This window comes from Aureococcus anophagefferens (genome assembly GCF_000186865.1).
Source record: "Aureococcus anophagefferens unplaced genomic scaffold AURANscaffold_5, whole genome shotgun sequence".
Classification (NCBI taxonomy): domain Eukaryota; class Pelagophyceae; order Pelagomonadales; family Pelagomonadaceae; genus Aureococcus; species Aureococcus anophagefferens.
This window is the reverse complement of record NW_008705565.1, coordinates 1,532,685-1,545,682: the sequence shown is the minus strand read 5'-3', so window position 1 is coordinate 1,545,682 and position 12,998 is coordinate 1,532,685. Positions and strand designations below refer to the sequence as shown.

Here is a 12,998-nt window from a genome sequence, read left to right as displayed (position 1 = left end):
CGACGCCGCGGCGCTCGAGCACCGCCGCGCCGCCGCGGAGCGGCGCGCGCGCGGCTTCGCCGAGGCCGCGCGCCTCGACCGCGACGCCGCCGTCGCGCGCGAGCGGGACCGCGCGGCCACGGAGCTCGCCGCGGCCGAGGCCCGCGCGGCCCAAGGCGCGTCGAGCGCCGCCCTCGACGCCGCGGCGGCGCGCGAGAAGGCCGCGCGCCTCGAGGCCGCGTGCGGCGACGCCGTCGCCGCCGCCGCAAAGGCCGCCAGGGTCGAGGCCGACGCGGCCCGCGACGCCCTCCGCGAGGCCGAGGCGCACAAGCGCCGGGCCCTCGAGGAGCGCCTCGCGGACGCCGACGCCGAGGCCGCGCGGCTCCGGGCCGCGGTCGTCGCGGGCGCGGAGCGCGCGCGCGACGTCGCCGCGGCGGACGACGCGCGCGACGCGGCCCTCGTCGCCCGCGACGCGGCCCGCCGCGAGCTCGACGCGCTGGCGAAGACGCGCGACGCGGACCGCGTCGCCCACGAGGCCGAGCGCGCGTCGTGGCAGGCGAAGCTCGACGCGGAGCTCGACGCGCTCGACGCCAAGGTCCGCCGCATCCTCCGCGCGCGCGACGCCGAGATCGAGCGCCTCAAGGACGAGGTGAAAGCCGCGCACCGCGAGAAGGCCAAGCTCAGCGACATGCTCAGCGAGCTCGGCGACGGCCTGCTGGGGATGGAGCGGGACCGGAGGGGCCGTGGGGTGGACGGGGAGTTTTAAATCGGACTCTTAGCTAGACGACCGCGCCGCCGACGATGAGGGCCGCGCCGAGAACCTGGAGCGCGGCCGGCCGCGCGCCGAGGAAGGCGATGTCCAGCAGGAAGCACCAGAGGATCTCCGAGTACAAAAGCGTCGCGACGGCCGGAGAGCGCGTCAGCTGGAGGCCCCGCGTTCTCAACGACGCCTGCAGGGCCATCAGCACACCGAGCGCCGCGAGGCCCGGAAGGAAGCCGCGGATGAGCCCCGCGTCGACGCTCCAGAGGCCGAGGAGGGCGGTCACGGCCATCTGCGAGCACGTCAGCAGGTCTGGGCTCGCGTCCTTCAGCGACGTTCGTTGGACGAGGACGTTGAGCGCTCCGCCGCAAATCCCGAAGGCGAGCGCGGCCGCGCAGCCGGCCAACGAACCGCGGGCGGCCGCCCAGGGCCGCGCGACGAGCACGACGCCGGCCAGGCACGTCGCCGACGCGGCCGCGTCTCTTCGCGTGAACGTCGCGGACGCGAGGCTCGCGAAGAGCGCGGTCCACAGAGGCATCGTGAACATCAGGCAGTTGGCCACGCTGAGGCCCGCGCGCGGGATGGCGAAGAAGGCGAGGTGCGGCAGGACCGCCCCGAGCAGCGCCTGCGCGACGAACGGGACCGCCGGGAGCTTCCCTCGCGCCTCGGACGGCGACCGGGCCGCGAGCGCGCCGGTGGCCGCGGCCGCGACGACGCCGCAGGAGAGCGCCGTGACCGATCCGCAGCCGCGCGCCGCCAGCGATCCGGCCTGGAAGCTCATGACCGCCGCGACGCCGGCGGACGTTGCGACGTAGGCTCGCGCTGCGCCGTCCCTGTCGTCATCGGTGGTTGCTGCCGCTCCTCCGTTGCAGCGCACCGTCGTCTTGGTCAAGCGCGGCCCGCCGTAGCGCAGCGATGTTATCGAATGCGACCCGCGGCGGTCGAACAGGCCGAAGGAATGGACGCATCGCGAGAGCAGCCAGACGACGATTCCGGCCTGACTTCTGGCACCCATGTGCTGCGCTTGACAGTGCAACCAAACTTCACCCAAACCTTCAACTCGCGTCAATCATACGCATGGCAAGCATGGACGCTGCCCATCGGCCCGTCTGGATCATCGTCGGCGCCTCGAGAGGCATCGGCCTCGAGTTCGTGCGCCAGGTCGCCGCGACGGGCGCGCTCGTTCATGCTACTTACCGAACAACAATACCAACCGCGGCCGAGGGCCTCGACGTGCGCTGGCACCAGCTCGACGTTTTGAGGCGCGCCCACGCGGAGGCGCTGGCGGAGGCCGTGGGTCCCTGGGACGTGCTCGTCCACAGCGCGGGCATCAAGTGCGCCGACCGGGGGGAGATGGTCCGCGTCAACAGCCTCGCGCCGTTCACGATCACGGACTGCCTCGTGCCGACGGCCGGCGCCGGCGCGAAGGTCGTGCTCCTGAGCTCGCAGCTCGGGTCGCGCGTCAAGTTCGGCGGCGGCGAAGACAAGGTCAACGGCGGGCACACGCCGCGCGACGCCTACGGCAAGTCCAAGTGCCTCATGAACGACTGCTACCGCGAGTCCGTCAAAGGCTGGCGCGAGCTCGGCGTCGCGTCCTGCGTCGTGCACCCGGGCTGGGTCGCCACGGACATGGGCGGGGCGTCGGCGCCCGTCACCGTCGAGGCGAGCGTCGCCGGCCTGCGGAAAGTCGTCGCCTCCCTCGCGGCGGGCGCGCCGGCGGACGGCGCGTTCCTCACGTACGAGGGCGAGCCCCACCCCTGGTAAGATTACTCGGCGCCGCCGCACGAGTTGAGGAGCTTCCAGCGCTTGCGCTCGGGCGGCCCCGTGTTGGGCTGCTGGCAGTTGATCGGGTACTTCGCGGCGAAGGGCGGCGGCCGCGACGGCGGCGGCCCGTCGAGCGCCGCGCGGTTCCTCGCGAACGCCGCGTCGCCGCGCAGCCGCGCGACCTCGGCGTCGAAGGCGGCCTCGTAGTGGCTATAAAGGGCGTCGTCGACGGCGTTGCAGGAGAGGACGGCCCGCCGGCAGGCGTCGTCGGCGCACTTGGGCGCGGCGCGGGTTTTTTTGGTCGCGCGCGCCGCGCCGACGCGCGCGTGGAGCGTCTCCAGGTCCCAGCCCATGCGCGTCGCGACGAGGGCCAGCGACGCGGCCATGTCCTTCTGCATGAGCACGTCGACGCGCCGCCCGTCCAAATCCGCGCGGACGCGCGCCGTCGCCGCGGCCGCGTCGTCGTCCGAGATTCCGTACGCGAGGCTCCGCGCGTCGCCTAAAAGCACCCAGGCGACGTTGTTGCAGAACGTGTTCGCCTCGCCGTCGTCGTGCTTCCGCGCCTGGATCGCCGCGACGAGCTTCGGCGGCGAGTTGCCGTAGCGCTCGCCGACGCGCTTCACGAAGAGCATCGTCGACACGAAGCGGCTCACGGGCTCGCGCATGATGGTGCACCAGTACGCGTCGGGCACGAGCGCGCCGAGGCTCGCGACGTCGAGGCGCGGCGTCGGGTGCCGGTAGCTCAGGTGGTAGCGCTCGCCCGCGGCGCCCCGCCGCGCGAGCTCGCCCGCGCGGAAGTTGCCGCCGTCGCGCGGGTGCAGCGCGTGCAGGCCGAGGTCGTAGCCGACGGCCGCGAGGAACTCGGACACCGTCGTCGACCCGGTCTTGTACGTCTTGACGAAGACGACGCGCGTCTTCTTGGCTTCGGACGTGGAGGTGGCTCTGGTCCTCGCGCGCGGCGCGGCGGCGGCCGGCGGCGGCGGCGCGGCCGCGGGCGGCTGCTTGCGCACGACGGACACGCCCGGCGACGACGGCGCGCCGTCGGGCACGACGGCCGAGTCGAGGAAGCTCGTCATCTCGGAGAGCATGTTCGCGCGCGCCGCGACGACGACGACGAGCAGCGCGCGCATCATCGTGCCGTGCGGGGCTGCCCGGGTTCAAGCAACGCTTCATTGCACTTCAATTTACCACAGGGCTGCGTTCGCAATGGCCGCTGCTCAGCCTAAAATCGCTGTCCTCGGTCTCGGAAAGATGGGCGCGGCCGCCGTGCGGCGGCTCGTCGCGCTCAACTACGAGGTTGCGGTGTGGAACCGCACGGAGGCCAAAGGCCAGGCGCTCGCGGCCGAGTCGGCGCTCGTGAGCGTCAAATCCTCGGCGCGCGAGGCCCTGGCCTGCGTCGCCGACGGCGGCCTCGCGCTGGCCGTGCTCTCGGACACGCAGAGCGTCGAGGACGTGCTCGGCGGCTGCGCGGGGCTCGACTGCGGCGCGGACTTCGCCTTCGCCAACATCACGAGCGGATCGCCGGCCGACGGCCACAAGGTCCGCGACGTCGTCGCCGAGTGCCTCGGCGCCGCGACCTACGTCGACGGCGCCTACTGCGGTCCGCCGGCCTCCGTCGAGAGCGGCACGGGCCAGCTCTTCCTCGCGTCCGACGCCGGCGAGGACCCCGTCACGCGGAACAAGGCGGCGCTCGACGCGCTGGGCGACGTCGTCTTCTGCGGCCGCGTCGGCAGCTCGCGGGCCCTCGACTACGCCGTCGTCGACCTCGCATTCGTCAACTACGTCGCGTTTGCCGCGAACGCGGCCATGCTCGAACGCGAGGGCGTCGACACGGCGCTCTTCGCGCGCGAGGCCGCGAAGCGGCTGTCCGGCACGCCGCGCGCCATCGAGCTCGCGGCCGCGCGCATGGCCGCGGGCCGCGACGACGCGTCCTACGCCGACAAGCCCGTCGCGACGCTCGGCACCTGGCGCAACTTTTGGGCGAGCCGCCTGCCCTACTTCGTCGAGCACAACTTCCCCACGGTCCTCGTGGACTTCGCCGTGTCGATTTTGGACGCCGCGGGCGCGAGCGACCCGGTCCGGTCCAAGGCCGACATGACGCGCCTCCAGGAGGTCCTCAAATTTAAGGACCCTTCGAGCTAAGCTTGCGCCGCCATCGTCGATTCGCCCTCGCAGCGCCTCAGGGGGTCCTCAAATTTAAGGACCCTTCGCGTTAAGCTTGCGCCGCCAGCGCCGATTCGTCCGCGCGACCTCGCCGGGGAGCGCGTCGCAGAGCCGCGTGATCGCGTCCGTCGGCGTCGCGTCCGCGGCGGCGACGCGGAGCGCGAAGCCCGCGGCCTGCGACGTCGCGGAAACGGTCACGTCGAGGCCGGGCCCCGCCGCGCGGACGGCGAAGAGGTCGTCGTCCGCTGCCGCGTCGGCGACGGCCGCGGCGGGGCTGTGGAACGCGAGGAACGCGGCGACGCGGTCGCGGAGCTCGGCGGCGTCGCAGGCCGCGGGGACGCGCAGGACCCGCGGCGCGCGGCTCTCGGCCCGCTTCCGCGCCTTCTTGGCCCCGAAGACCTTGTCGCCCGCGGGCGCGGCCCCGGGCGCCGCGCACGTCGTCCAGGCCACGGCCCAGCGCGTCGTCTGGCCGAGCGTGAAGCGCGTCGTCCGCACGTCGAGGACCCGCGGCTCGGCGCGTAGGTCCGCGAGCGCGCGCTTGAGCGACGCGCGGCGGCCGAGGAGCGCGCTGTGCCACCGGACGCGCCCGCCGAGCGCGACGGAGTCCGCGACCATGGCCCGCAGGAACGCGACCTCGCCGCCGCCCTCGTGCACGGCCTCGGACGCCGTCGCGGCCGCCGTCACGCCGTCGGCGCGCGTCGCGCCGCCCGCGGCCGCGGCGCGCGCCTCCTCCGACTCGAACCACGGCGGGTTCGTCAGTGCGACGTCGTAGGCGTCGTCGCCGCCGGCGGCGGCCAGCGCCGCGGACACGGGCGCCGCGGCGCCGTCGACGACGACGACGCGGACGCGGTCCGCGGCGCCCCAGGCCGCGTTCCGGGCCACGTTCGCGCGCGCCTCGGCCGCGGCCGCCGCGTCGACCTCGGACGCGACGACGCGCCAGCCGCGGCACCGCGCCGCGAGGAGCGCGAGCACGCACGACGCGCCGGCGCCGACGTCGACGGCGCGCAGCGCGCGCGACCCGTCGTCGCCCGCGACGGCCGCGACCCACGCCAGGTAGCGGAGCCGGTTCGGCACGCACGGCACGAGGTGCCGCGGCGACGCCTCGTAGGCGACGCAAAAGTCGCGCCGCAGCAGCGCGCGCGCGACGGCGTAGCGCGCGCCCGGCAGCGACCAGTCCACGCCGCCGCTCGCGTTCGCGACGGACGCGACCCCGGCGTCGACGGCGGCGAGCGCTTTCCAGTCCGTCGTCGCGCCATACTCCGCCATGGCATGGACGGACATGCGCCAGGCCTCCATGCTCTGCTTGTTCAACATCTCGGCATCTTGACCCTGGTTGCATCACCTGTGCTACGATCTACGGCAGCCCGCCGACCCCATCGCATTGCCTTCGCCGCGTGCCGGTTGACCTAACATGGACCAGGCAGCGCTGCAGAAGGCGATTCAGACCTCGATCGACCACACGGCTGTCCTGCTCGATGCCCACCGCTCCCTGCACGACGGCAAGATTCCTCCAGAGCTGCTGCCTGATTTGACGGCGATGCGCTGTACGTGGGAGGTTGAAGCGAGCACGGAGGAGGCGGTCACCTTGGCGGCGAAGGAGCACATCGATTCCATGGCTGAAATTAGTCTCAATGTCAAAAATCAGATCACGGCCCTGCGCTGCGACGCCCCGAGGGCAGCGGCCGAGCCGGCGCAGCAGCAGCAGCCGGTCGCGGCGCAGCCGCCGACCTTCCCGGCGCAGCCGGCGACCCCGCAGCTGTTCGTCAACGAATGCAAAATGCTCGAAGCGGTTAGCGAAGCAGTCCACAGCAATTTCAAATCGTGCATACGCGAGAAGAGCGCGGCTACACTCGCTACGAGTAAAATGTTGAGGGAGCTGGCTGTAGCATCGTGCGCAACAATCAGCCGTGTGACTGAATGCATTTCGGATGCCATACGGGACACGACCATGCACACCCAAGATGCTATGTCCGCTGCCCATAATTTTCACGCCAAGATTCAGCTGGACGTCGCAAGACACGGCTTCGGCCTCGACGGGCTCTTAGACGAACGGCCCCTGAACCCTTCGGAAGCAGAGGCGCAAGTCGCCGAGCCACTCGAATACGACGCCGGAGCCAGTGAGCGAGCAAACTTGTTCGCACACGCGAAGCACACCTCGACCGTCCTTGCGGGAACAGCCAACCACATAGCAACTGAAAAGAAAGAAGCTGTCATGGCTTGTTTCGAAGCCATGAGGATTACGATTTCGGACAGCGTCGGTGCGCAGCGCGGAGCCGCTGAGAAGAACCAGGATTCCCAGAACGAGCTTTTCGAGAAGAACGCGGCCGCCCAGATGCAGCTCTTCGAGGCGCTTCGAAACCCGTAGGGCAATGCGTGAATAGGCGCGCACGATTCGATGCTACCCTGGCCCCTCCTTTGCTGGAGACGAGGCCGCCGCTTCCGATTTTGGATTAGGAACGTCGATCCTAAGTGAGGAGCCCTAGTACTCCTGTGAGCCGGGATGAGCGCCCGGACCCCTCCGGGCTGTGGATTTCACGCCCCGCCACGCGGCGGAGCCGGTTGTGTTATCGCTCACCAAAACTCACAACCCGTGAGCGAGGCTCTAGTTGGTCTCTCTTTAGAGCCCCAACGTCAACCACGCGCACGCAAAAAGGCGCGCGCACGGTGTCTCGAGTTCCTTTGGGCCACGCGCGGGGGACGCGCGGAACGCGAAGGGCGAGAGGCGATGTCACGGGGGTGGTTTTCGGATCCCAATTGTCAGTTTGGCCGCGTTGGGCCCGAGGGGGGCGGGGGGGGCGCCGCAGCTGCGCGGCCCGCCCCGATGGCGCCCCGGCGCTGGCGCCGCGCGGCCGGGCCCTCGGCGCCGCCGCGTGGTCGCGACGCGCCCGCCTCCTTCGGAACTCGTCCGTTCGAATCGCGCGCCGCGCGAGCCGGCGGTCCCCCGGCCCCCGCACCGTTTCGCCGGTGCGGGGCCGCGTGTTATCGCTTCGACGTGCCGCCGCCTCGATGCCCACCCCGTGACACCATCTCTCACCTCTCTGAACTCCCGCAGGCGCCGCGTCGCGATTCCTACGGCGAGCGAGGAGGAAGTGAAGAAGCTATGGTCGAGTCTCGCGAGCCGAACATGCCCTCCGCGATCCCCGCCGCGCCCCCGCTGCCTACGGCGTTGCCGCCGTCGCCCCTCATGAAGCGCTCCGTCAACGTCGTCGCCGATCCGATCGACGGCGGAGACGTCGGCCGCGAGAAGCGGCAGCGCGCGGCGAAGGCCGCCGCCGCCGCCGAGGGCTACGGGGGCGTCCCGAGCGACGACGACGACGAGGAGTTCACGCCCGAGAAGCGCCTCCGCGAGTCCGAGCCGACGAAGAGCCGCTACCGCGGCGTCAAGTACGCGGGCGGCAAGTATATCGCGACGATCCAAAAGGGCGGCGCCTCGAACAGGGAGCACATCGGGTGCTTCGACGTCGAGGAGGACGCGGCGCGCGCCTACGACGCGCGCGCGCGCTTCTTCGGCGAGGAAGCCTGGTGCAACTTCCCCGACGACGCGTCGCCGCCGCCGGTGCCGACGACGGCCGCGCAGAGCTCGCGGTACCGGGGCGTCGCCAAGTTCCGCGACAAGTGGCAGGTCCACATCACGCACGCGGGCACGCGCGACAACCTCGGGACCTTCGAGGACGAGGTCGCGGCGGCCCGGGCCTACGACCGCCGCGCGCGGCAGCTCGGCGAGCACGCCAAGTGCAACTTCCCCGACGACGACGACGAGGAGGAGGAGCGCCGCGCGCCCCTCTGGGACCCCAAGGCCGAGGAGCCGGCGGAGGCGCTGCTCCTCCTCGCGCTCGCCGCGGCCGCGAGCGACGCGCGCGACGGCCCCGCGCCGCCGGCGCCGCGCGCGATCCCGGGCCGCGAGCTCGCGCTGGCGCCGACGATCCGCGGCGCCGAGTACCCGGAGCACCGGAACAAGGCCCACGCCATGGCGGGCCTCGCGAACTACATCGTCGCCAAGGGCGGCGCGCGGGACCTCGTCGCGGACTGGGGCGTCGCCAAGAACAACCGCGGCGACACGATCTTCATCGACCCCGTCTCGGGCCGCATCTTCCGCTCCAAGCCCGAGGTCGCGCGCTTCCTCGGCTTCCAGGGCAAGGGCAAGGGCGGCAAGCAGAAGGCCGAGGCCCCGCCCGCCGCGCTCCCGCCGCGGGCGGACCCCGCCGGCGCCTACTACTACTCCGACTGAAGTAACATCCCTCGTGCGAACAGGATCCCAAAAGCCGCCTTATCACAGGAGCCGGAACGTCTTCGCGAGGATGTCGGAGTAGACGCGCGAGTCGCCGTCGTCGTAGCAGACGTGGTGGCCGAGGTCGTCGAAGTTGCTGATGACGCCGGAGTAGAAGGTGCCGCCGGCCCAGCGGACCTCGACGCGGCGGCCGACGAGGACGTTGGGGTCGTCGTCGGAGTCGTAGGGCGCGAGCGCGTCGAAGGGCTCGGGCGCGCCCTTCGACGGTTTCGCGAGCGTCCGCACGCGGTGGAGCAGGTCCGGCTGCTTCGCGCGGCGCCGCGGCGCCGCGGCGGCGGCGGGCGGGCGGGCGTCGTGGTAGGCCGGCGGCGGCGGCGGCGGCGGCGGCGCGGCGGCGCCGTCGTCGCGCGGCGGCCCGTCGTCCGGCGGCGGCGGCGTCGCGCGGTGGGACGCGAGCGCGCGCGCGGCGCTCGCGACGGCGCCGAAGGCGCCCAGGGCCGCGCCGGAGAAGGACGGCGCGTCGCCGTCGCACTCGCCGTCGGGCCCCGGCGCCGCGTCGCCGGGCCGCCGGGCCGCCGCGGCGCCGCCGGCCGCGCGGTGGAAGCCCGAGAGCGCGCCCGCGCCGCGCGCGGCGTCGGGCCGGTCCGGCGGCGGGCCGTGGCCCGACGCCCAGGTCTCGAGCCAGGCGCAGGCGTGGGCGTGGGTCCGCGCCCAGTCGCGCGCCTTCGCGTCGCGCTTGCACAGCTTGAGCAGCTCCTCGACGGCCGCGCGGACCTTGCCCTCCTTGGCGCCGCGCTCGAAGGCGTGCTCCGCGACGGCGACGGCGCGGCCGAGGCCCTTCGTCGCGCGCCAGTGGCGCAGCCCGTCGTCGACGCGCAGGACGACGCCGAGCGCGCGCCACGCGCGCCGTAAGGCGCGGCCCGCGCCGTAGTAGCGGGGCGGTGGCTCCGCGCCCGGCGGGCCCCGGCCGTCGTCGCTGTCGCTCGACTCGTCGGGCCGCGCCGTGCCCGCGCGCTCCAAGGACGCCGCGAGGGCGGCTAACACGACGTCGCTCCGCGGCGCGTCGTTCGCGACGACGGCCTCGAGCACCGACCGCGCGGCCGCGGACCGCCGCCGCTGCTCGTCCGAGCCCCGGCGGCTGTGCCGCCCCCGGTCCAGCAGCGACGCGGCGCCGTAGGCTAAAGCCGCGACCTGCGCGCCCGTCAGCGCGTCGAGGGCCTTTTTCGCGTCGTCGGGCGCCGCGCGCTCCAGCAGCAGCGCGAGCGCTTCCGCCTTGGGCGCGAAGGCCCCGCCGAGGAACGGCGCCGCGTCGAGGAGCTTGCGCAACGAGTGGGCCGACGGCACGGAAACCTTGCCGTCGTCGGCGCCCGTGCGGAAGGGGTCGTCGCCCGCGGCCTCGGCGACGCCCGCGGCGATCGCGTCGACGGCGGTCCTGGTGGCTTCGAGCCCGGACTCGTCCCCCACCTCGAGCCGCGCGAGCGCCGCGCCCGCGCCGGCCGAAGACCGGCAGACGAGCGCGAGGACGTCGCAGGCGGCGCGCGCCGCGCAGCGCTCGTAGTCCGCGCCGCGGCGCCGCGGCGCCGGCGGCGGCGTCTCGCGCGCGGCGCGGACGAGCGCGCCGCCCGCGTCCGCGAACTCCGGCTCGCCTTCCAACGCGGCGAGCGCGGCGGCGAAGACGCCGCAGAGCGACTCCCGCGCGGCGTCGTCGGGGTGCGCCGCGGCCCGGCGCAGCGCGCGGTCGAGGCCCGGCGCCGCGGCCCGGAGGTCGCCGAGCACCGCGCGCGCCGCCGCGCGCGCGTTTTCGCCGCCGCCGGCGAGCGCCGTCGCCAGGGCCGACGCGCAGCGCGCCAGCAGGGCCGCGGACTCGTCCGTGCGCGCGCGCGCGAGCGTGCGCACGCAGAGGACGCCGCCGAGCCGCGCGGCGGCGACCGCGGCGCGCGCGTCGCGCGCGGCGTCGTCGAACGGGCTCGGCCGCAGGCCGTGGACGACGAGCCGCGCCGCAAAAGCGACGGCGCCCTCGTCGAAGGCCGCCCGCGCGCGGCGCAGGGCCGCGTTCTCGCGGTTCATGCGGTCGAGCGCGGTCCGCGGCGGCGGCACGAGGCCGTCCCAGCGCCTCTCGCGGCGCCGCGGTGCGCCGCCGTCGCCGTCGCGGCGCGCCGCCGCGGCCTCCGGCGCCTGCTTCGAGCCCCGCCGGTGGTAGACCAGCAGGAAGGCGTTGCGCGTGCGCTCGCGCTGGAGCTGGGGCCCGCCGTTCGCGAACGGCCGGAGCTCGTCGAGGCCGCCGCCGCGCGCCGCCGGCGCGCGCGGCTCCGCGCCCCCAAAGCACTCGGCGCCGAGGTCCCGCGCGTCGAAGGGCGCGACGTGGGCGTCGTTGAACTCGAACCAGTCGCCGCCCTGCTCGCGGACGAAGCTGTAGTAGTGGCCCGAGTTGCAGTTGCCGCTGTGGACGACGACGCCGCCGAGGTCGTAGAGCACGGGCTCGCCCCGGCCCACGCGGTCGCGGTCGCGCGCGTCGCGGTCCGCGTCGTCGGCGTCGCTGTCGTAGCCCTCGTCGCCGCGCTTCACCGCCGGCGCGCCGAGGTCCAGCGGCGGCGGCGCCGCGGCGGCCGCCGCGTCGGGCCGCGACGGCGTCCGCTGCGCGTCGCCGCGCCAGACGTAGGGCGCCAGGTCCAGCACCGCCGGGAACTCGAAGCGCGAGTTGATCTTGCGCTGGCTCAGCGTCGTCAGGTCGAACTCGAAGCGCTTGAGGTGGAGCAGCAGGTGGTTCGGGCCTGCGTGGAAATCAACCAGTGAGCTGGGACGTCGGGGCCAAACTTCAGAAATCTCTAGCTCGGTCAAGTCGAAGTCGATTTGGCTGATTTTTGGACGAATCGATTGTTCTCGTCAATTTCTCGAAGCACAGCAGAAAACCTCGCGTCGAAACGGTCGCATACGCGCACATTGAAGTCGGGTTGAAGATTTGATTTCCACACAGGTTCGGGCAGCGCTTGATCGACGCGCGCTTCGACGTCTTCTCGCGGCGCCCGCCGTCGCGCCACGAGTAGTCCACGAGCTCCGGGCTCACGAAGGCCTCGAGGGCGTCCTCCAAACGCCGCCGGTCCTTGACCTGGACGCTCAGCATGTAGAAGGGCTCGTCGCGGCGGCTCGAGTTGCCCGCGGGGTCGCGTACGGAAACCAACTCGTGCGCGAAGACGCCCCCGAAGGCCCGCTCGAGGCGCGACGCCGCCGTCGGCGCGGCCTCCTCCGCCTCCGGCGCGGCGACGGCGCCGTCGCCCGGCGCCAGCGCGAGGCGCTCGACCTGGGTAAATAAATTCGAGAGGAACTCGGACGCGTCCTGCTGCACGCGGACGTCGACGGGCTCGTCGTCCCAGTTCTTGAAGTGGGCGCAGAAGTCGCGCCGGCTCACGGTCGACGCGTCGCGCATCTGGAGCCGCGTCACGAGTAACTGGAGCTCGCGGGCGAGGCCCTGCTGCTTCGCGTCGAGCGCGAAGGCCGCCGCGCGGAACGACCGCACGGACACCAAAAGTTGGAGCGTCGAGTTGAGGTAGCACGTGCACCCGAGATTCTCCAACCCCGCCAGCCCCTCGTCGCCGCGCCGCGGCGGGATGGCGACGACCGTCGTCGTCGCCGTCGCCGCGGGCGCGCCGCCCGCCGCGGACGCCGCGGCGCGCGGCGACACGAACTGCGTCGGCGGCGGCGCCTGGAGCGCGCGGCCCGGCGGCGGCGGGCCCGGCGGCGACGGCCCGGACGTCGGGCGCAGGGCGCCGTCGTCGCGCGGCGCGAGGCCCTGGGGCGCCGGCGGCGGCAGCGCGTGCGGCGCGCGGACGACGTCCGCGGCCTCGAGGCGCGCGGCGACGGACTCCGGGTCCCGGAGGTCGTCGCCGGCCTCCGGGTCGCCGTGGAGCCGCAGCGCCGCCTCGGCGACGGCGAAGAAGGCGCCGCTGTCGACGTCGCAGAGCGCCGACAGCGCGTGGAGCGCGTCGTCGCGCTCGGGCCCGCGCGCGACGGGCGCCGGCGCCGCGGGCGCCGCGGCGCCCGCGAGGTCGAGATCGCAGACCCGCGCGAGGTGCGCCGCCAGGGCCGTCGCCGCGGCGCCGCTCGGCC

General features: G+C 73.8%; 1 protein-coding gene across 1 annotated transcript in view; it reads right to left on the bottom strand.

Moving 5' to 3' along the window:
• Nucleotides 1–758: 758 nt before the first annotated feature.
• The window catches only part of AURANDRAFT_62666 (hypothetical protein), a gene marked incomplete at both ends in the record, with an annotated part of 18,646 nt that continues 6,406 nt past the window's right edge, over nucleotides 759–12,998 (bottom strand). The window contains 7 exons of the mRNA XM_009036695.1: nucleotides 759–1,743; nucleotides 2,294–2,416; nucleotides 2,510–3,650; nucleotides 4,708–5,956; nucleotides 6,270–6,282; nucleotides 8,941–11,665; nucleotides 11,865–12,991. Of these exons, the coding sequence (XP_009034943.1) occupies nucleotides 759–1,743; nucleotides 2,294–2,416; nucleotides 2,510–3,650; nucleotides 4,708–5,956; nucleotides 6,270–6,282; nucleotides 8,941–11,665; nucleotides 11,865–12,991 (7,363 nt within the window). The remainder of the gene's footprint in view (nucleotides 1,744–2,293; nucleotides 2,417–2,509; nucleotides 3,651–4,707; nucleotides 5,957–6,269; nucleotides 6,283–8,940; nucleotides 11,666–11,864; nucleotides 12,992–12,998) is intronic.